General features: G+C 40.5%; 2 protein-coding genes across 5 annotated transcripts in view; one reads left to right on the forward strand and one right to left on the reverse strand.

The window, feature by feature from the left end:
• LOC139750880 (minichromosome maintenance domain-containing protein 2-like) overlaps positions 1–7742 on the reverse strand; it is a 140015-nt gene extending 132273 nt beyond the window's left edge. The window contains exons 1-3 of the mRNA XM_071665745.1: positions 7574–7742; positions 6995–7380; positions 6687–6835 (exon numbers count right to left, since the gene is read on the reverse strand). Of these exons, the coding sequence (XP_071521846.1) occupies positions 6687–6835; positions 6995–7380; positions 7574–7742 (704 nt within the window). The remainder of the gene's footprint in view (positions 1–6686; positions 6836–6994; positions 7381–7573) is intronic.
• Positions 7743–12747: 5005 nt separating this feature from the next.
• Positions 12748–22931, forward strand: part of LOC139750881 (gem-associated protein 8-like) — a 68673-nt gene continuing 58489 nt past the window's right edge. For 2 of the 4 annotated variants that reach the window (XM_071665746.1, XM_071665748.1), the window contains exons 1-2: positions 12748–12924; positions 22648–22824. In XM_071665746.1, coding sequence (XP_071521847.1) covers positions 22648–22824 — 177 coding nt within the window. In that variant the 5' untranslated portion in view covers positions 12748–12924. Of the gene's footprint in view, positions 12925–12972; positions 13211–22647; positions 22825–22931 lie in introns of those variants that run through there. The other 2 variants (XM_071665749.1, XM_071665747.1) reach the window with 2 other exon arrangements.

Here is a 22931-nt window from a genome sequence, read left to right on the forward strand (position 1 = left end):
TCAACAAAGGATTGTGTTGCTAGTGGACCACTGAGTGCCAAAGCTCATGTATCGCTTGGTGCTGGGGGAAGATTATAAGACGCAGCTAGCACGCATGGACAGGCGAGTCAAGAGTCGCGGTTCGCCACTGGTTCCGCGTAGCCCATGATGTTCCCTGCTCATACTTCCACTTGGCGGCAGGAGATGGTGGGCTTAGTATACCGGACTTTGTCTCGACCGTCCAGCTAAATAATCAAGCCAGGTTCGAGAAATTACTCACTTCAACTGACCTGGTGATTCAGGTGGCTGCAGTTATGAGCAAGCTGCAGCGCTGGTCCGGACCCACGTGTATTGCTGGTCGGCAGGCGGGTAATAAACTTAAACGCCATGGCTTATAGAAGGCCAATCTGATCAGCATCGATGACGATGCGGGTCTCGCTCCATCTGCTACCGTGCCTCAGGTCAGCAGATGGGTAAATAGGGGAACCATTTCCTATCTGGTGCTGATTACGTGAAAGCCGTCCAAGTGAGGATTGGCGCTTTACCCGCCCCTGCTAGGGCTGCTAGAGGCCGGCCCGAAAACAACGGTCTCTGTGACACTTGTCACAAGCCCGGTACGCTTGGGCATATCGCCAAAGTATGCCCGCGTACTCACGGGGTAGGGTAAAGAGGCACGATAACATCAGTGCCTATTTGGTTGGTCGGTCGAGGCAGATGGGGTACGAAGTGGCCTGCGTACCTCGCATTCCTATTGTGGGGTCCTTTATGAAGCCGGACATCGTGGCTTCCAAAGGCAAAAAGGCTTTTATAATAGATACTCAAGTCTGGTGTTCACTTCGTACTTTCAGCTGCACATCTACATAAGTGCAGCTCTTACGGCACCCTGGAAGTCCTTCAGGGCTTACGGGATTTCACCGGGAAAGGCACCGTGCATGTGACATTTGCCACAGTTAACTGGCGTGGCGCATGGTGCCAAGAAAGTGCGAGTGTTTTCAGAGGGTTACGGGTTTCTTACCGGGACCTAGAGGTGTGCTCAGTTGAAGCCCTAACCTGGACCCACTCCTTTCACAGGATGTGGTCCAAGAGCACAGGTTAATCGGGCCTGCCTTGTTCATATGGTGTCGGCCATCGGGCTGGAGAAGGTGTTTTCCCTTTGTGCGCTTGTGGTGAGCGGGACTTGGCTGTTCTCCTGAAGCTACAAGGGCAGGTACCAGTTCCTGAGGACAGATTGTTGTAGCGAGAAGCGGGCAGGGTACGTCCGATACTTCCGTACGACAGGCCGCACTGGAAGGTGAACAGTGCCGGAGGGGGTCTATTTTGTAAGTATCATATATCGAACCATCGTCTGACTGCCTCATCTCCACTTTTTTCGACCTGGGCTATCAGCATTCTGATCTGCCATCTCCCTCTTAGTGTGTCCAAACATTCCTTCCTTTAATGAACAACTTTCACTATCAACTCGCTGTCAACATGTAGTTTTTGGTCACTTACTGACTCCCCACAAAAAGATCATGCACAATAGTTAGCTTTTCTTGCACCTCCCATCACTAATTGGGAACCTATGAAGAGATAACCAGTGGTGTACCACAGGGGGCCATCCTTCGTCTAATTCTTTTCATAATATACATTAATGACATAGGACTTGGTCTCATATCTAAGATCTCCTAATCTGCTAATGATATTAAACTAAGAGGTAGAGATGTAAACATGTGGGACTGTGAAATGATTTAGGGATACTGACTTACTACCAGAGTGGTCAGACAGATGGCAAATGAAGTTCAATGTAGACAAGTGTAAAGTTATGCACTTTGGAGACGAGAATGTATGTTACGACTACAAACTATTTGGAAACACTCTAACTAAAGTAGATTGAGAAAAAGACCTTGGAGATGTCATTAGCGACAGTTTGAAATACACTAAAAAGGTCAAGCAGCAAGTAAAAAAGGCAACCTAATGTTAGGTTTCATAGCCAGGAACGTAGATTACAAGACTCCAGAAACAATTCTCGCACTGTAATTCTCTAGTAAGACCATCCATCTTGAATATGCTGTCCAGTTTTGGTCTCCAAACTATAAAAAAAATGGAAGATATAGAGCAAGTACAAAGGCGCAAGACAAAATTGATCCCATCTCTTAGAAATCTGGCATACAGAGGCTAAAACGACTGGATCTGTATTCCCTTAAAAAATGTAGACTTCACGGCAAGTTAATCCAAGTGCTCAGAATTCTGAACAAGTTCAAAAGGTGAACCACGATCATTTTTTGAAATTCAAGAAAGTATGGTTACTAGGACAAATGGAATAAAACTCAAAGCCAAAAGATATAATACAGCCATGGGAAAAAGCTTCTTTTCCTAGAGGTGTGTTGAGTGCTGGAATAAGTTACCGTCAGATGTAGTGAATGGTAAAACTATTGATACCTTCAAAAGTTTAGACAAATATTTTATAAATTCAGGTATACTTTGAGAACACCAGAAATAAATGAATAAATGACACTGGTAATGGGGACACTAGAAGGCTAATGTGCAGCAGCAGGGAGTCTGTGACAGCTTGACAGCTTAAAAAACTAGAGCAGATTTTTTTTTTTTTTTTTTTTCTTTTTTCAGACAACCCAGTCGTGGGCCAATCAGGCCTCCTGTTGTCTGTCTTTCTCATGTAAACTGGAACTCCCTCAAAGAGGTGGCCATGGCAACAGTCTCCATAACTAAATAGATCCTGTGCTGCTTCTTATCCTTTAGTGTCTCATCCTTAACAGGCCACTGGCAGAGGTCAAACCTAGCACAGGGTTTGCAGAGGCTCTTATCAAATGTTCCTAATAACTACTTTTACCTAGTGCTCATGATCCTAATAAAGTTTCTAAATATGTGCTGAAGCAGAACACAGATATGCTTCCAAACCACCTAAAATGTCATTCAAGATGTTAGTAAAGGGAAAACGTCAGGGGAATGAGAAGGGGCAAATATCATACCTTCTGTATATTCAACAAGGGAGACTGAGAATTTGCAATGAACTATAAACTGCTTTCTCCAATGAGTGTATTCTGCAAAATGCTGTAAGATGCAATGAGAAAATAATTGGATTACTACTTGCAATGGAGAAACTATCTAAAAGAGAAACTACAAACTTCTTAGACTTGTATGAGAAAGTAAACTCCGATTTAGACAAATGGGAAGGTTGGATAAGGTGTGTACAACTGAACTACCAGAAAGCACTTGACATTGTACCATATATGAGGCTGAAAAAGAAGCTAGATCTTCAGGCAGGAATGAGGAAGACTCCTTCAGTGGAAAAAAGAGTACCTTTACTGTTACAGTTTTATCACCCCAAGACTGTTTTATAAGGTCCTCACAGACTTAAAGATGCAATCCACCTAGGAGTCGGGAAATGAACTCATTTGGAGCAAGGTCTTTGACAAGACATGACTCCTTTCCACCCACTGATGGTGATTTCTCACTCATGGAATAACCACTAACAGACACAGTCCAAGAACAGGGAATATTATCTTGCTGGAGGGGAACAGAGGGCACATGTCATAGAAGCTTCTCAAAGTGGGTTGGGGACATAAGTGGCATGTCCTCCTATAATGTGAAAAGAACACCCACATCTCATGAATATGATGACTATTGTAAATTTACTTAGGATTTTGAAGTATTTTGACAGTAGCTATGGGCCTGCTATTTACAGATTTAGATGGAACCTTGATGTTCAAAAAAGGGGCTATAATCACTTTACTAAGTATCTTGAAGTGATGAATAATGTAACCATCAATGAATATAGCTCACATAACCACAAGGCTGACTGAGACACTTGTGTGCTTCTAAAGGTACTCCACTGCTGCCTAATGGGACAAACACCTGAAGCCGAAAAGGTTAAAATTTCCCATCTCTTTCATGTATAATTAATGCAGGTGAAAGTTTCTGATGAATAAAAGACCACTATCTATCTATCAATATCTCTGTTGCCTGTTCCAACTGGAACTCCCTCAGAGGGCTGGCCATGGCAACAGTCTCCATAACTAAAGAACCCCAGTGCTACTTCTTATTCTTCAATGCCTCACCCTTAACAGTCCACTGGCAGAAGGCAAGTCTAGCGCAGTGTTTGCAGAGGCTTTTACCTAATGTTCCTAAAGATTTCAGTCTAATGCCTCTACCTGCTACCACATGATATTTTCCATTTCCCTCTCAAAGAAATAATTTTGAAGGGTAGTAGTTCATGGAGAGTTCAATTTTTTCTCTATTGTTCATGTGTTAACACAGGATGATTTATATTCCACTGTATGTTCTCCAAGTTAATGCATGTGGGATTAAATCTGGTTCATGAGCATTGCATTTAATCAGCTAAGGCCCATGACAGCTTTACTTGCAGTCCTATGATCCTTACACAGTCTTTTCCATCCTGAGACATGTTTATACTTTTGCTTCACCTTCTCTTTGATGCCCATTCCCTCGGGGAACTACCACCAAGGGGATGGGCATTGCAAAACAGTCTCCACATATCCCTGTCCATACATGCCTCCCTTGCATACACCATTCCATGCATTTCTCCACCATTTCTCTCCCTTTAGTACTCTTTCACTCTTTTTCCTCATGCCATGGGTGGTCTTCCTCTCACACCAATCTCTTTAATCATTATCATACATTCTCTATGTAAACTTCCCTTTTAATGTTTTCTAAGGCTTCAGTCACAGACAAAAGTCCACATCAATGATGGGCCTTAATTGAAATATAGAGAGAATTATGAAAAGAAAAAAGAAAAGACAAGAGAAAGTAATTAAAAATTTTGGAGGAAGTGAAAAACCTATCTTTTGAAATGTGCCATGTCATAGTTACAGGGAAAGACATAAGAAGGCAGAGATTTCCAGAGCTTTGGGGTTACGGAAAGCAGTTATCAAAACAACCCACACTTAAGTTGCTGACATCCACACAATAATCATGACACAGCAGCCTGCCCAGTCTAGTTAGTGGTGGGTCACACAAGAAGCCATCTCTCAGAGGCAAAAACCAAAGTCACGTCAGTAAAAGAAGGAAAGTGAATCAACATTGTGGCATAGGGCAAGAGGGTCAAGTTTGGAAGTTCGCCTTGGACAGTATATAAGTCAGATGGCTTTAGACTCAGCTCTGTTAAATAAAGATACAGAGTTAAAACCACCACAGGTGTGAGAGCAGTACTCCATAAACAAAGCAACTGTTCAGGAGAAAAGAATTTTTTGTATCTAAACAGGACACCCAATTTGTCAGAGGCACACTTAGCTATTACCGTAATGTGGGTTTCCAAGAAAGAATGGACGTTACAGTAGTACCAAGTATGTTCAATGTGTCAAGAGGTGGAATTACAGAACCATCAAAGGAGAAATGAAAGTTGTGAGGAGTTTTTGAGGGAGAGATAGGTAAATTGGGCCTTGGTAGCATTAAACTTGGCTAGATTTTGTCTACCAAGCTACCTCAAAGCATTAAAGCATTACATTTCACCCACTCTACCACTCCACAATCTATTCCCTTTGCATTCCTTGCTGTATCAGATCTCTCATTCACCCCCTTATTTCTTTCTTCATTCCATCTAATCATACCACATGCTCCTTTTGCATAGCTCATTTCCACAGCATGGGTTCATGACTTTTGTGACTCATTCCATGTCTGTTTTGGCTGCTTAGATCAAACAGATAGATAGATAGTTAGATGGATAGCTTCACTTTCAAATACTTTGTACTCTTCTTCAACCACCTGACATCACTTAAGTATAGTTGTACCACAAACTCATGGTGCAGAGTTTGTAGAGACATGTACCTAAAGGTACTTAGGATTTGTACAGACATGACTAGTATCATAAAGGAATGCAGCCTCATTGCAAAGGGTTGTAATTTACATGAGATTGCTTTACAATACTTTCCATCTTTTCTTGACTGTCAAAATCCCATTTTATGCTTTTAGGTTCTATCCCATGAGTAAGAACAGAAGAAAGACCCAAAGTAATGTCAGTAATGGAAGGTGGTCAGAAACTATGCTTTCAATATTTGTCCTTATCTCAAGAATGAAATAACACAGTGGCAAGTTGACATAGTCCTGCTATGACTTTGACATGCAACTGGATGATGTTAGTAAGTCATCAGTCACCTTAAAATCCTTATCTCAACATTCAGCAATAATCTCCTGAAAGGTGTAACCACCTTAGGCTTCATAAAGTACCTAAATTGTAAGGATTGGCTTCCCTGGCATTACTGATTAATGATATGATCTTCATTATTTCAAGTGGTTCTCTGTGTTTTTTATCATAGCTGTAGGATACTTCACATTAAGAAAAAAAGGTGACACATTTTCAGCACACTTTTTCACAGTCTTTTACATCAATAATTTTTACATATTCAATTAGTCTTATTTCATAGAAACATTACCCACCCATATGGGTGACTTCATAAATTTTCAAATAAATCTACTGATGAGGTAAAGAGTGGACAAAGTTGACATCCAAACCATTTATTATATGTACTAGGAGATATGTATCTGTATGGTGTAGAGGTAAACAAAAAGTACACTTAATTCATACTCAATCTTCCTACACTTGGGTATCATTCATTTCATGATCCAAGAAGGAATGTATTTACATGCTGTTCCATGCCGTTTGCCCAGTACTATGAATTTTTAAGAGAATAATGTATTCCATGAAATGATAGAGACAAAACTAGGACTAAAATATTCCAAATCACCTAACTTACGTGTAAGAGGTAGGAAGAGAGATAGAGATGATCTTGCCAGACACCAGAGCCAGCTTTGGTTCCTGTACCTGTAGTGGCAAGTCCCTCACTCCATCTACCACCCACTCCCTTGTCCATGGTATCCCGTCCACACGCAGAGGCACATGAATCTGAACAAACGATGATGCTTACATAAATTTTTTCAACTAATTTATTACAAAGGCAAGTTGATATTATATTGCTTGTTAGAAGTTTGATATGTAACCAACACTGTTTATATACCTTACTTTATTTTTGTTTCTTGAGAAGAAAAAAGTGTGGAGACTTACTTGTGCAGCTGTGAGGACACTGGAGGAATCCCCTGACACAGATGCATCAAGAGGCAGATCAGAGGCAAGGGACTGTAGGGTAAGGTTGAGGTCCACTCTATCCAGTTTCACTTCTTCACTTGAGAGAGCATTAACTGTGACATGGGTTTTTGAAGACTTGGAGTTTCCCTCGAGATAAAGTGAAGTAATGTTGTTTGTGTCAGGGATATGTGTCATTGGTCCTGGAGCACAGTGGTCATCCTCATTGTTTTCAAAAACTTCATTATTGTTGTTGGGGTGTTTACCATTGAGCTCAAGTGCAACGGCAACTGAAGCGATGTGAATTATCTGATGGAATACTTGCTGTGCCTCCAGTGGTCTATGAACCACCAAGTTTGCTAACTCCTCTGTTGTCAAATAAATCAGTATAATATTTGTGAATAAATCATTCTTTAGTTCACCATTGCTTTTGACCTGTATTATATCAAAAGTAAATGAGCACTGTTATTGAAAAATTGAAGTTTAGAAAAAATATGACTGAAGGAGATCCTCTGAAAAGTTTAAGGATGAAAATAAATCATAAACATAGTATATACACACCATTCATCTCTCGCAATTGCATGACATTCACAAAGACGGGTACACTGAGCACTTTAGGTGAAGGACAGAGTGCTGCTCGAGCTACTAGGGCAGCATGTAAATGACTCAGTCCACCTGAATGATCCAGCCATTTTAGAGCTGCAATGTGCAAGTCTTCTGCATCTTCCATAAGCCTGGTGTGAAAAAAATTATCTATATTATTATCAATATTATTACTATTATTATTATTACTATTGTTATCATTATTATCATTATTATCACTACAATTATCTTTATGATTATTATCATTATTATTGTTATTATTATAATTATTAATATTATTAACATTATTCTTATTTTTCCCTGCAAAAATCGTCCAAATGCCTTTCTCTCCTCTTTCACTAACAATCTTACTTCTTCATCCCATCACTCAATACCCTTGCTAATCTGCTCACCTCCCACGCTTCTCATGCCACAAGCATCTTTTGCGCAAGCCATCACTGCTTCACTACATACATCCTATTCCTCCCCCACTCCCCTTACGTCCTTTGCTCTCACCTTTTTCCATTCTGCACTCAAGTCTCCTTCCCAAGCTCACTTACTTTCACCAATTTCTTTACTCGAACATTCTCTCTTCTGAAAACCATTTACAACACTGAACACCCATGTACACCAATCATTCCCTCAACTGCCACATTACTCACCTTTGCATTCAAATCACCCATCACTATAACCCGGTCTCGTGCATCAAACCTGCTAACATACTCTCTCAACTGTTCCCAAAACACTTCTATATATATATATATATATATATATATATATATATATATATATATATATATATATATATATATATATATATTTCTCTCTTTCACTCAATTCGCCATTTCCCGCATTAGCAAGGTAGCGTTAGGAACAGAGGACCGGGCCTTTGAGGGAATATCCTCACCTGGCCCCCTTCTCTGTTCCTTCTTCTGGAAAATAAAAAAAAAAAAAAAAAACGAGAGGGGAGGATCTCCAGCCCCCCGCTCCCTCTCCTTTTAGTCGCCTTCTACGACACGCAGGGAATACGTGGGAAGTATTCGTTCTCCCCTATCCCCAGGGATGAAAGCCGGCAAGGCAGCAGGTTTGGATGGTATTGCAGTGGAATTTATTAAAAAAGGGGGTGACTGTATTGTTGACTGGTTGGTAAGGTTATTCAATGTATGTATGACTCATGGTGAGGTGCCTGAGGATTGGCGGAATGCGTGCATAGTGCCATTGTACAAAGGCAAAGGGGATAAGAGTGAGTGCTCAAATTACAGAGGTATAAGTTTGTTGAGTATTCCTGGTAGATTATATGGGAGGATATTGATTGAGAGGGTGAAGGCATGTACAGAGCATCAGATTGGGGAAGAGCAGTGTGGTTTCAGAAGTGGTAGAGGATGTGTGGATCAGGTGTTTGCTTTGAAGAATGTATGTGAGAAATACTTAGAAAAGCAAGTGGATTTGTATGTAGCATTTATGGATCTGGAGAAGGCATATGATAGAGTTGATAGAGATGCTCTGTGGAAGGTATTAAGAATATATGGTGTGGGAGGCAAGTTGTTAGAAGCAGTGAAAAGTTTTTATCGAGGATGTAAGGCATGTGTACGTGTAGGAAGAGAGGAAAGTGATTGGTTCTCAGTGAATGTAGGTTTGCGGCAGGGGTGTGTGATGTCTCCATGGTTGTTTAATTTGTTTATGGATGGGGTTGTTAGGGAGGTAAATGCAAGAGTTTTGGAAAGAGGGGCAAGTATGAAGTCTGTTGGGGATGAGAGAGCTTGGGAAGTGAGTCAGTTGTTGTTCGCTGATGATACAGCGCTGGTGGCTGATTCATGTGAGAAACTACAGAAGCTGGTGACTGAGTTTGGTAAAGTGTGTGAAAGAAGAAAGTTAAGAGTAAATGTGAATAAGAGCAAGGTTATTAGGTACAGTAGGGTTGAGGGTCAAGTCAGTTGGGAGGTGAGTTTGAATGGAGAAAAACTGGAGGAAGTGAAGTGTTTTAGATATCTGGGAGTGGATCTGGCAGCGGATGGAACCATGGAAGCGGAAGTGGATCATAGGGTGGGGGAGGGGGCGAAAATTCTGGGAGCCTTGAAGAATGTGTGGAAGTCGAGAACATTATCTCGGAAAGCAAAAATGGGTATGTTTGAAGGAATAGTGGTTCCAACAATGTTGTATGGTTGCGAGGCGTGGGCTATGGATAGAGTTGTGCGCAGGAGGATGGATGTGCTGGAAATGAGATGTTTGAGGACAATGTGTGGTGTGAGGTGGTTTGATCGAGTGAGTAACGTAAGGGTAAGAGAGATGTGTGGAAATAAAAAGAGCGTGGTTGAGAGAGCAGAAGAGGGTGTTTTGAAGTGGTTTGGGCACATGGAGAGATGAGTGAGGAAAGATTGACCAAGAGGATATATGTGTCGGAGGTGGAGGGAACGAGGAGAAGAGGGAGACCAAATTGGAGGTGGAAAGATGGAGTGAAAAAGATTTTGTGTGATCGGGGCCTGAACATGCAGGAGGGTGAAAGGAGGGCAAGGAATAGAGTGAATTGGAGCGATGTGGTATACCGGGGTTGACGTGCTGTCAGTGGATTGAATCAAGGCATGTGAAGCGTCTGGGGTAAACCATGGAAAGCTGTGTAGGTATGTATATTTGCGTGTGTGGACGTATGTATATACATGTGTATGGGGGTGGGTTGGGCCATTTCTTTCGTCTGTTTCCTTGCGCTACCTCGCAAACGCGGGAGACAGCGACAAAAAAAAAAAAAAAAAAAAAATATATATATATATATATATATATATATATATATATATATATATATATATATATATATATACATATATATATATATATTTTTTTTTTTTCTTTCTTTCAAACTATTCGCCATTTCCCGCATTAGCGAGGTAGCGTTAAGAACAAAGGACTGGGCCTTTGAGGGAATATCCTCACCTGGCCCCCTTCTCTGTTCCTTCTTTTGGAAAATAAAAAAAAAATAGAGAGGGGAGGATTTCCAGCCCCCCGCTCCCTCCCCCTTTTAGTCGCCTTCTACGACACGCAGGGAATACGTGGGAAGTATTCTTTCTCCCCTATCCCAAGGGATAATATATATATATATATATATATATATATATATATATATATATATATATATATATATATATATATATATTTGAGGAAAATATGTGGTGTGAGGTGGTTTGATCGAGTAAGTAATGTAAGGGTAAGAGAGATGTGTGGTAATAAAAAGAGTGAGGTTGAGGGAGCAGAAGAGGATGTTTTGAAATGGTTTGGTCACATGGAGAGAATGAGTGAGGAAAGATTGACCAAGAGGATATATGTGTCAGAGGTGGAGGGAACGAGGAGAAGTGGGAGACCAAATTGGAGTTGGAAGGATGGAGTGAAAAAGATTTTGAGTGATCGGGGCCTGAACATGCAGGAGGGTGAAAGGCGTGCAAGGAATAGAGTGAATTGGATTGATGTGGTATACCGGGGTCGACGTGCTGTCAATGGATTGAACCAGGGCATGTGAAGCGTCTGGGGTAAACCATGGAAAGTTCTGTGGGGCCTGGATGTGGAAAGGGAGCTTTGGTTTCGGTGCATTATTTCATGACAGATAGAGACTGAGCGTGAACGAATGTGGCCTTTGTCTTTTCCTAGCGCTACCTCGCGCACATACAGGGGAGGGGGATGTCATTTCATGTGTGGCGGGGTGGCAACGGGAATGAATAAGGGCAGACAGTGTGAATTATGTACAGGTGTATATATGTATATGTCTGTGTGTATATATATGTATACGTTGAGATGTATAGGTATGTACATGTGCGTGTGTGGACGTGTATGTATATACATGTGTATGTGGGTGGGTTGGGCCATTCTTTCGTCTCCAGCACTCCATTCCTTGCACGCCTTTCACCCTCCTGCATGTTCAGGCCCCGATCACTCAAAATCTTTTTCACTCCATCTTTCCACCTCCAATTTAGTCTCCCACTTCTCCTCGTTCCCTCTACTTTGACATATATATCCTCTTTGTCAATCTTTCCTCACTCATTCTGTCCATGTGACCAAACCATTTCAAAAACACCCTCCTCTGCTCTCTCAACCACATTCTTCCTACTACCACACATCTCTCTCTCCCTCACCACTTACTCGATCAAACCACCTCACACCACATATTATCCTCAAACATCTCACCTCCAGCACACCCACCCTCCTCCACACAACTCTATCTATAGCCCACGCCTTGCAACCATATAACATTGTTGGAACCACTGTTCCTTCATACATACCCATTTTTGCTTTACGAGGTAAGGTGCTCGCCTTCCACTCATTTATACATGTATTATAACCCCTCATTCCCATAATGCATTATCCATAAAGAAGATACGGAGTTCCCGCCCGTTGAACGTGATCAGTTTCTTGAGTGCTGGAGAAGCTTCAAAAGGATAGAAAGGATTTACTCCTTGGGCATGAAGTAGGTAGTAACTATATTCTTTAACTACAAGCGCATCAACTATAGCTAAAGTCGATGATACATTGATTCTAATTGTTTATAATCTATTCCTGATTCTTAGTTCATGCAAAAGTTGTTTAGTTATCCTTTTTAAGAAACTCTTGAAAATGTATACCTCAGGTGTTCGGGATTTTGAAAGCTCCACCGACTTCCAGTGCTCTGCATCGCCATTCGTCTGTGTCGCTACTCAGCCAAACTTGCCGCTCACGGACGACGAACCTAAACTCTATCATCTCGAGATTATATCTGATCTATGTTAAAAAATTAGACTGAAAAAATGCTATAATAATTCTACTTAGAATTTTTGTAACGATAACCAAGTAGTTGTAAAGGAATTTGATGGTGTATATTAAGTCGAGTTTTAGGTTGGCTGGACAACATCAAGTCCTGTAAAAGTAATGATCAGCCAAGAAGAATTGGGAAATATATAGAATTCAGTTATACTTTTAAGATCATATAAAAATAACGGTATGGAGTGGTCTCAAAAGGGCTTTATGCAGTATAAAATTTGGATCATTAGACGACTAACGTCTTAAATTAAAGATTCAAACCCTTTACATGATATACTAAATTTGCATGTCTTGAAATCATAATTAAATCAATATTGTATAATATTTTGGAAAATATGTACTTCATTTTTGTCATAAATAACCATATGTTCGTTTCCTCTGTGTTCTTGTTTGTTTGTAAAAACATTTGCTGAAACTCAACTTGTCTAAGCGCAATAATGAGTTGATTATCGGCCGTTAGTAATTGTAGTTACGGCTTTTGGGTGGAAATATATTGTTCCATAGGAATATCAGTCTTTAACGACTTGTCATAAAGCCTCATATAAAAGATCAAGGTAATCACAAAACATTTCCACCTTTCGACTGAATTATAGATGCTCATATATCAGGTCTCTGTAACATGTCGAAGTTTTTACAGTATTTTGAAAAACTTTCTTCGTGATGTCCTTTAGGTTGTGCATAATTTCAGTATGTTCTTCACTCACTGATGAAGACTAGAAATATGCATGTGCTGATCGTGTCATCACTTGTGGTAGAATTAAATGGTTTAACAGATTACTGTGTTAAGGGGAACCACTGGCGGAGATGGTGATGGGAAAATCCCTTGGTATATCTTGAAAGGTAATAATTTACTGTCCTTGCACTGTTAATGTATCACGTGCAAACTAGGTAATTATTTACTTTAGTTGTATCATCTTAATTATTTATTTGCTATTTATTTAATTTTTGGAAAAAATATCCCATGGTGATTAATGCTAGAGGTGAAATTTTGAGAAAAAAAATATCGTGATCACTTCATTTTATTGAAATGAATATTAGTGAAGAGGGTTAAGAAGAGTACGGAAAATGTGGGGATGATTATTGTGAACATAACTGAAACATTTCCATAATGCATAAGAATTCATGAAGATCTCACCTAACTATTCCAAGCTGCCTGAATATATATGTCACCTTATTTTCTAATGTCACAAATAGATAATTTTGTCTGGTCTTTGCAGCCTTGTGGTAAGAAAGGGTGAAATTACTAGTTTTGTATATAGCATATTTTTTTCATAGTGTTAGTGTAAGGAGAGTACAATGAGAGTAAGTGTTTGAGGTTTGGAGTGTAATAGTTCATTCTGCAACATGTAATAAGGTGATAGGAATTAGGGTTTCACTTTCAAGAAAAAATGAAAAATTTTAGTTGAAATATACCTGTCACATCCACAACTGAACATTGTGCTAACTACCAACAAATGTCAGTAAACATGAAAGACCATATTAGAAAGGATCACAGTTGAGTGAGTGATCAAGTATATTCCTATTAGTCTACAAGGAAATGAAACGTAGTAAGGTCCTGAGTGCATTTTCGTGTAATAATCACACCATCAGGGGGAGCTACAAGAAAGAAATATAACAGTCAGTTGATATACAATGAAGAGACGTAGCTAGGACGCCATTTGGTAAACAGGTCCATGATAGACCATATTCATACCTTTGCCCACCTGGCCTTCAATTGGCCTTTTCCATGTCATCCATAGCAGCTGATAAATGTAATTCTTGTACATTGATATTTTACACATTGGTTTTTGTGAATTTTAACAAGTCTTTTACCTATCTACTATCTATCTATATTCATATGCATATGTGATCTCTGTCAAGGGGTGGCCATAGCAAAAGTCTCCATAACTGAACCATATTCATACCTTTGCCCACCAGGCCTCCAATTGGCCTTTCCATGTCATCCATACCAGCTGATAAATGTAATTCTGGTACATTAATAATATGCACATTGGTTTTTTAAGTTTTGTGAATTTTAACAAGTGTATTACCTATTTACTATATATCTAAATTCATATGCCTGGTTACTATGTGAGCTCGCTCAATGGGTGGCCATGGCAAAAGTCTCCATGACTGAATTCCTTTGTCACTTCTTAACTATTAGCATCTAACCCAAAACAGGCCATTGGTAGAGGGTTATTCCAATGCAGTCTTTTCATAGGCTCATACCTTATGATCGTGCTGATTACGCACGTACTTAATGTTCCAATGTACTACTTCTGTCTAATGCTCTTAGCTAATGATCCAATTTACTAATTGTGCCTAATGCTCTTGTCTAATGTTCCTACCTACTTTATTATTATTTTTTTTTTTTTTTTTTTTTTTCATACTATTCGCCATTTCCCGCGATAGCGAGGTAGCGTTAAGAACAGAGGACTGGGCCTTTGAGGGAATATCCTCACCTGGCCCTCTTCTCTGTTCCTTCTTTTGGAAAATTAAAAAAAAAAAAAACGAGAGGGGAGGATTTCCAGCCCCCCGCTCCCTTCCCTTTTAGTCGCCTTCTACGACACGCAGGGAATACGTGGGAAGTATTCTTTCTCCCCTATCCCCAGGGAAAAAATATATATATATTTTTTTATTTATTATACTTTGTCGCTGTCTCCCACGTTAGCGAGGCAGCGCTATATATATATATATATATATTTTTTTTTGCTTTGTCGCTGTCTTCCGCGTTTGCGAGGTAGCGCAAGGAAACAGACGAAAGAATGGCCCAACCCACCCACATACACATGTATATACATACACGTCCACACACGCAAATATACATACCTATACATCTCAACATATACATATATATACTTACAGACATATACATATATACACATGTACATAATTCATACTGTCTGCCTTTATTCATTCCCATCGCCACCCCACCACACATGAAATAACAACCCACTCCCCCTGCATGTGTGCGAGGTAGCACTAAGAAAAGACAACAAAGGCCACATTCGTTCACACTGAGTCTCTAGCTGTCATGTATAATGCACTGAAACCATAGTTCCCTTTCCACATCCAGGCCCTACAGAACTTTCCAGGGTTTACCCCAGACGCTTCACACGCCCTGGTTCAATCCATTAGCAGCACGTCGACCCCGGTAAACCACATCTTTCCAAGTCACTCTATTACTTGCACGCCTTTCACCCTCCTACATGTTCAGGCCCCAATCACTCAAAATCTTTTTCACTCCATCCCTCCACCTCCAGTTTGGTCTCCCACTTCTCGTTCCCTCCACCTCTGACACATATATCCTGTTGGTCAGTCTTTCCTCACTCATTCTCTCAATGTGACCAAATCATTTCAAAACACCCTCTTCTGCTCTCTCAACCACACTCTTTTCATTACCACACATCTCTCTTACCCTATTATTACCTACTCGATCAAACCACCTCACACCACATATTGTCCTCAAACATCTCATTTCCAGCACATCCACCCTCCTCCGCACAACTCTATCAATAGCCCATGCCTCGCAACCATATAACATTGTTGGAACCACTATTCCTTCAAACCTACCCATTTTTGCTTTCCGAGATAATGTTCTCGACTTCCAAACATTCTTCAAGGCTCCCAGAACCTTTGCCCCCTCCCCCACCGTATGATTCACTTCTGCTTCCATGGTTCCATCCGCTGCCAAATCCACTCCCAGATATCTAAAACACTTTACTTCCTCCAGTTTTTCTCCCTTCAAACTTGCCTCCCAATGACTTGTCCGTCAACCCTACTGTACCCAATAACCTTGCTCTTATTCACATTTACTCTCAACTTTCTTCTTTCACACACTTTACCAAACTCAGTCACCAGCTTCTGCACTTTTTCACATGAATCAGCCACCAGTGCTGTATCATCAGTGAACAACAACTGACTCACTTCCCAAGCTCTCTCATCCACAACAGACTGCATACTTGCCCCTCTTTCCAAAACTCTTGCATTCACCTCCCTAACAATCCCATCCATAAACAAATTAAGCAACCATGGAGACATCACACACCCCTGCCGCAAACCAACATTCACTGAGAACCAATCCCTTTCCTCTCTTCCTACACGTACACATGCCTTACATCCTCAATAAAAACTTTTCACTGCTTCTAACAACTTGCCCCCACACCATATATTCTTAATACCTTCCACAGAGCATCTCTATCAATTCTATCACATGCCTTCTCCAGATCCATAGATGCTACATACGAATCCATTTGCTTTTCTAAGTATTTCTCACATACATTCTTCAAAGCAAACACCTGATCTACACATCCTCTACCACTTCTGAAACCACACTGCTCCTCCCCAATCTGATGCTCTCTACATGCCTTCACCCTCTCAATCAATATATTCATACCTACTACTTCAAATATTGCTCTTCTATTGTTTTTATCTCCTACTTTTATCAGTCGCTTCTACCATCTTACCAGAAGGCAGGGCTGGCGTATAGTGCTCACTGTTGGAAGGTCTAGACGTACAAAAAATGAATTGTTAATGTAAGTTAAATGATGTCAAATGTTATGTGTGATGGAGAGATTGTAGATTTCTGGACAGCAATCCATGTATGGATGAATCAGAAAGATAACAGTGCTACCTGGGTCAGAAGAATGCAATTTAACAACCATTGAAGTGCTGGCTCACCATGCAACTGTCACTAATCCTCCCTGATATCCAAGCAGGTAGTACCAGTATTATACCTTCCTGGTCAGTGGCTGCCCGCCAATTACTACCTATTTACTTAGTGATTATTTTCCCTGATATACAAAAACCTTCATTACTATAGCCTTATATGATTTTTTTTATACTTGATGGTTGTTTACTGCATTAGCGAGGTTGCACCAGGAACAGACAATGAAAAGCTGCATCTGCTCACATCCATTCTCTAGATGTCATGTGTAATGCACTGAAACCATGCCTCCCTATCCACAAGCAGGCCTCACAAATCTTTTCATGGTTTACCCTGGATGCTTCACATGCCCTGGTCCATTGACATCACATCGACCCCTGTATACAACTTCCATCCAGTTCACTCTATCCTGTGCACTCATTTCACAGACCTGCATGTTCACTCCCTGATTGTTCGAAATCTTTTTCTCTCCACCCTACCATCTCCAGTTTGGCCTTCCCGCTCTCCTTGTTCCCTCCACTTCCAACACACATATCCATTTTGTCAACCACTCCTTACTCATTCTCTCCATATTTCCAAACTGTTTCAGTACACCCTCTTCAGCTCTCTCACACACTTTCTTTTTATTACTGCATCTTTCTCTTACCCTTTTCTTACTTGATCAGACCACCTCACACCACATCTTGTTCTCATACATTTCATTTCCAACACATCCACCCTCCTCCACATTGCTTTATTAATACCTATTCCTCACATCCATATGATATTGTTGGGATTATAATACCCTCAAACATATCCATTTTTGCCCATCCAGAACCTTCTTCCCCTCACCCACCCTATGACTTACTTCTGCTTCCATGATTTCATTTGCTGCCATGTCTAATCCAAGATATCTAAAGCACTTATCTTCCTTTAATTTTTCTCCATTCAAACTGACAAACTAACCTGTCCTTCAACTGTGCTAGTTTTAATAACCTAGCTTTAATCACATTTACTCTCAAATTCCCCTTTTCACACACCATTCTAGACTCTGTCACCAACTTATGCAGTTTCTTACATGAGTCTGCCCACAGTGCTGTATCATCAGCACACAACAACTGACTCACTTGCCAGTCCCTCTCATCCTCTGTAGACTGCATACTTTTCCCTCTCTCCAAGACTCCTCACATTTTATTTATATTTATTTTTATATTTATTTTGCTTTGTCGCTGTCTCCCGCGTTTGTGAGGTAGCGCAAGGAAACAGACGAAAGAAATGGCCCAACCCCCCCCCATACACATGTATATACATACACGTCCACACACGCAAATATACATACCTATACATCTCACTGTACACATACATATACACACACAGACACATACATATATACCCATGCACACAATTCACACTGTCTACCTTTATTCATTCCCATCGCCACTTCGCCACACATGGAATACCATCCCCCTCCCCCCTCATGTGTGCGAGGTAGCGCTAGGAAAAGACAACAAAGGCCCCATTCGTTCACACTCAGTCTCTAGCTGTCATGCAATAATGCCTGAAACCACAGCTCCCTTTCCACATCCAGGCCCCACACAACTTTCCATGGTTTACCCTCACATTTATTCTCCATATTACCCCATCCGTATACAAATTAAGCAACCATTGTGACATCACACACGCCTGCTGCAGACCATTCTTCATTTAGAACCATTCACTCCTCTCTTCTTCATCATACATATGCATTATACCCTTAATGAAAACTCACTGCTTCTGGCAGCTTTCCACCCTCATTATATATTCTTAAGACTTTACACAAAGGATTTCTATCAGCTTTTTCATATGCTTTCTCTGGGTCCATGAATACTACATACAAATCCATTTCTGTATGTATTTCTTTTCTCTGAGTATTTCTTATACACATTATTCAGTGCATACAGCTAATCTTACCTGGATGTATTGGGCTCTGTGAGTTTATTTGCTGCTTTAAGTGAGCAAGGAAGGTTGCAATCAACTGAGTGAGAACTTAGTGAGCGGGTTACACTATTCCATGCCGAAGTTCTTTTAGACAGGATGCTTCCCTTTATGATTTCCCTTACTTAAATTTGACAGTTGTGTATGAAAAGGTTGTGGAGTTTGTTGGTTCAGTGAGGTATTCAAAGCTTTCTCTGAATTACTGACATCCACGCTGATTTGTTTTCATGACTGTACCTGTGGACAAAGGAACCTTACCAAAGGTGATATATCTCTGTTTTCTGTATTATTATGATTTTTTTATCTTGTGTCTTTTTTATCAGGTCTAACGGTAGTATTTGATCAGTGATACATTTCAAAATATCCTTTTGGTTTCTTACATTTATAGCAAAATATATATATATTTCAAGAACAGATGCAATGTTGTCAAGGCCAGTTAGGCACTGGCAGTACTGCCTCCACTTGTACTAGAAATACCATTTGTTGCTTCCTTTTGGTCAACTTTCTACATAATCCAAAGATAGATAACCATCATCAAGCAATTCAGGTTCATCGTTTGCCTGGTCCTCTGAATATAGCTAATGGCCACTCAGTTTCCTTCTTAGAAAACTCATGGGAATACTCTGTCTTTGGTATAGCTAGAGGGTGCTAGACTGTGGGAGTTGATTGTCATGCACTACCAGCTCTGCAGCAACCCAGGCTTGGCAGTGTCATTGAAACAGGGGTGTGAAACTCAGTTTGTACTTACATCTAGGGGGGCCTTTCATCTCAAGTAAATTTATGTCTAGAGAAGGTAAGAGGTTAAGGGCATAGTGTTATCATTGGAAGTATGAAATTTTAAGGGTTTTCTTTGCTGTTTTATTGAAAAGCTGTTGTGTAGTTGTTGACATATATTTGTTGCATATCGTTTTACAACAGGGCTTAATTGATGATCTAAACAACCTAACTAAGATTAGGGTAGCTTGTAGGTTTCTTGGTTAGATATGATTGAACCTAGAAAATTTGTGTGGTATAGGAATTATAAGGGGGAATTATAAGAAAGGGGGTGACTGTATTGTTGACTGGTTGGTAAGGTTATTTAATGTATGTATGACTCATGGTGAGGTGCCTGAGGATTGGCGGAATGCGTGCATAGTGCCATTGTACAAAGGCAAAGGGGATAAGAGTGAGTGCTCAAATTACAGAGGTATAAGTTTGTTGAGTATTCCTGGTAAATTATATGGGAGGGTATTGATTGAGAGGGTGAAGGCATGTACAGAGCATCAGATTGGGGAAGAGCAGTGCGGTTTCAGAAGTGGTAGAGGATGTGTGGATCAGGTGTTTGCTTTGAAGAATGTATGTGAGAAATACTTAGAAAAGCAAATGGATTTGTATGTAGCATTTATGGATCTGGAGAAGGCATATGATAGAGTTGATAGAGATGCTCTGTGGAAGGTATTAAGAATATATGGTGTGGGAGGCAAGTTGTTAGAAGCAGTGAAAAGTTTTTATCGAGGATGTAAGGCATGTGTACGTGTAGGAAGAGAGGAAAGTGATTGGTTCTCAGTGAATGTAGGTTTGCGGCAGGGGTGTGTGATGTCTCCATGGTTGTTTAATTTGTTTATGGATGGGGTTGTAAGGGAGGTAAATGCAAGAGTCCTGGAAAGAGGGGCAAGTATGAAGTCTGTTGGGGATGAGAGAGCTTGGGAAGTGAGTCAGTTGTTGTTCGCTGATGATACAGCGCTGGTGGCTGATTCATGTGAGAAACTGCAGAAGCTGGTGACTGAGTTTGGTAAAGTGTGTGGAAGAAGAAAGTTGAGAGTAAATGTGAATAAGAGCAAGGTTATTAGGTACAGTAGGGGTGAGGGTCAAGTCAATTGGGAGGTGAGTTTGAATGGAGAAAAACTGGAGGAAGTGAAGTGTTTTAGATATCTGGGAGTGGATCTGTCAGCGGATGGAACCATGAAAGCGGAAGTGGATCATAGGGTGGGGGAGGGGGCGAAAATTTTGGGAGCCTTGAAAAATGTGTGGAAGTCGAGAACACTATCTCGGAAAGCAAAAATGGGTATGTTTGAGGGAATAGTGGTTCCAACAATGTTGTATGGTTGCGAGGCGTGGGCTATGGATAGAGATGTGCGCAGGAGGATGGATGTGCTGGAAATGAGATGTTTGAGGACAATGTGTGGTGTGAGGTGGTTTGATCGAGTAAGTAACGTAAGGGTAAGAGAGATGTGTGGAAATAAAAAGAGCGTGGTTGAGAGAGCAGAAGAGGGTGTTTTGAAATGGTTTGGGCACATGGAGAGAATGAGTGAGGAGAGATTGACCAAGAGGATATATGTGTCGGAGGTGGAGGGAACGAGGAGAAGAGGGAGACCAAATTGGAGGTGGAAAGATGGAGTGAAAAAGATTTTGTGTGATCGGGGCCTGAACATGCAGGAGGGTGAAAGGAGGGCAAGAAATAGAGTGAATTGGAGTCATGTGGTATACAGGGGTTGACGTGCTGTCAGTGGATTGAAGCAAGGCATGTGAAGCGTCTGAAGTAAACCATGGAAAGCTGTGTAGGTATGTATATTTGCGTGTGTGGACGTGTGTATGTACATGTGTATGGGGGGGGGGGGCATTTCTTTCGTCTGTTTCCTTGCGCTACCTCGCAAACGCGGGAGACAGCGACAAAGTATAAAAAAAAAAAAAAAAAAAAAAAAAAGGAATTATAAGTTGAGCATTGCATCTAAGTGATGTGAATGGTTACTTTAGGGTACATAACTATTTTTAAAGTTTTCATACCAAAATTCTGCACAAGGTTTCACTAACACTGCAGACTGAATTCAGTATAAAAACAGAAAATGCTAGGTTAGGGGAGGATTTATAGGTTTTTATGCATTCTTTAAAGATTTGTTTCCTCCCTTTGATGATGAACAGAGCAATTATGAAACTGTAACATTTTGGTGTGAAAACATTGTTAACATAGTGATGCCAATGAACAATGCTTTTATCAAGTATGAAACTTAATCTATTGGAGAACAGATTATAGAAGTGTTAAGATATGTCATGCAATCTGACCTTGCTTGCAAGGATATGAGTTTGCTCCTGCCTCTAAGATTATTTATTGTCTTTCTCTTATATGATGGAGAGCTCATATTTAGGTCCAAGCTCTTAGTCTTCCTTTCATGCTTGATGATTTCCATTTTTGCTAATGTCATCATGATAAAAGTAATCAGAATTAATTCTGGCAATTTGCATTCACTACCCCTCAGTCACCATGCATTTAGTATATCCCAATAGGTGATAAGTATACACAGCAACAGGCAGGGACACACGTTGAATTAGCAGTCACTCTCATATGAATGCAGTGGATTGATGAGGCCTTAGCAACCATCTCAGTGATAACAGAAATTTTGCTCTGCCCCTGGATTGAATGGCCTTAGTATCCAGCCAGTTGACGACATAAATTTTGGCTGAATTTTTCATTAAGATTTTGGGAAAAATGTGAAGAAATTTTCTGTGTTTAGATCTGATAACACAATAAGAGGTAAGGTGCTCTATGTTTTAAGATTTTGAAAGGGATTATAGGAATACTGATTCTTATGTTTCAATACAGGTAACAGATGCTAGGTCTAGCAACAAGCTTAAGGTTGGGCCTTGCACAAAGGTTTTCTTATATACTCCAATGAACACTTACTGATCCAAATTATGCTTACAGATGCATAACAAAGAGCAGAGGGAAAGCCCATTGAGCTCAGAGGACCCATGGTATAGTGATCGTCGATATGCTCTGTTCTGGCAACACTACAATACCATGATGATGACAGCTCACCGTGATGCAGTGATAAAAGCAAAATATGTAGCAACACATACAAAGGCTGCACTGTCTAACCTGGTATGTGGCTAGTAGTGCTTAAGTTAACTAAGTGATATATGATTTCATGAGGGATTCTGGTTAACTAAAGGAAACTTGTTTGATCATATTTGTTATATTTTCTGACT

This window comes from Panulirus ornatus, chromosome 10 (assembly GCF_036320965.1).
Source record: "Panulirus ornatus isolate Po-2019 chromosome 10, ASM3632096v1, whole genome shotgun sequence".
Lineage (NCBI taxonomy): Eukaryota > Metazoa > Arthropoda > Malacostraca > Decapoda > Palinuridae > Panulirus > Panulirus ornatus.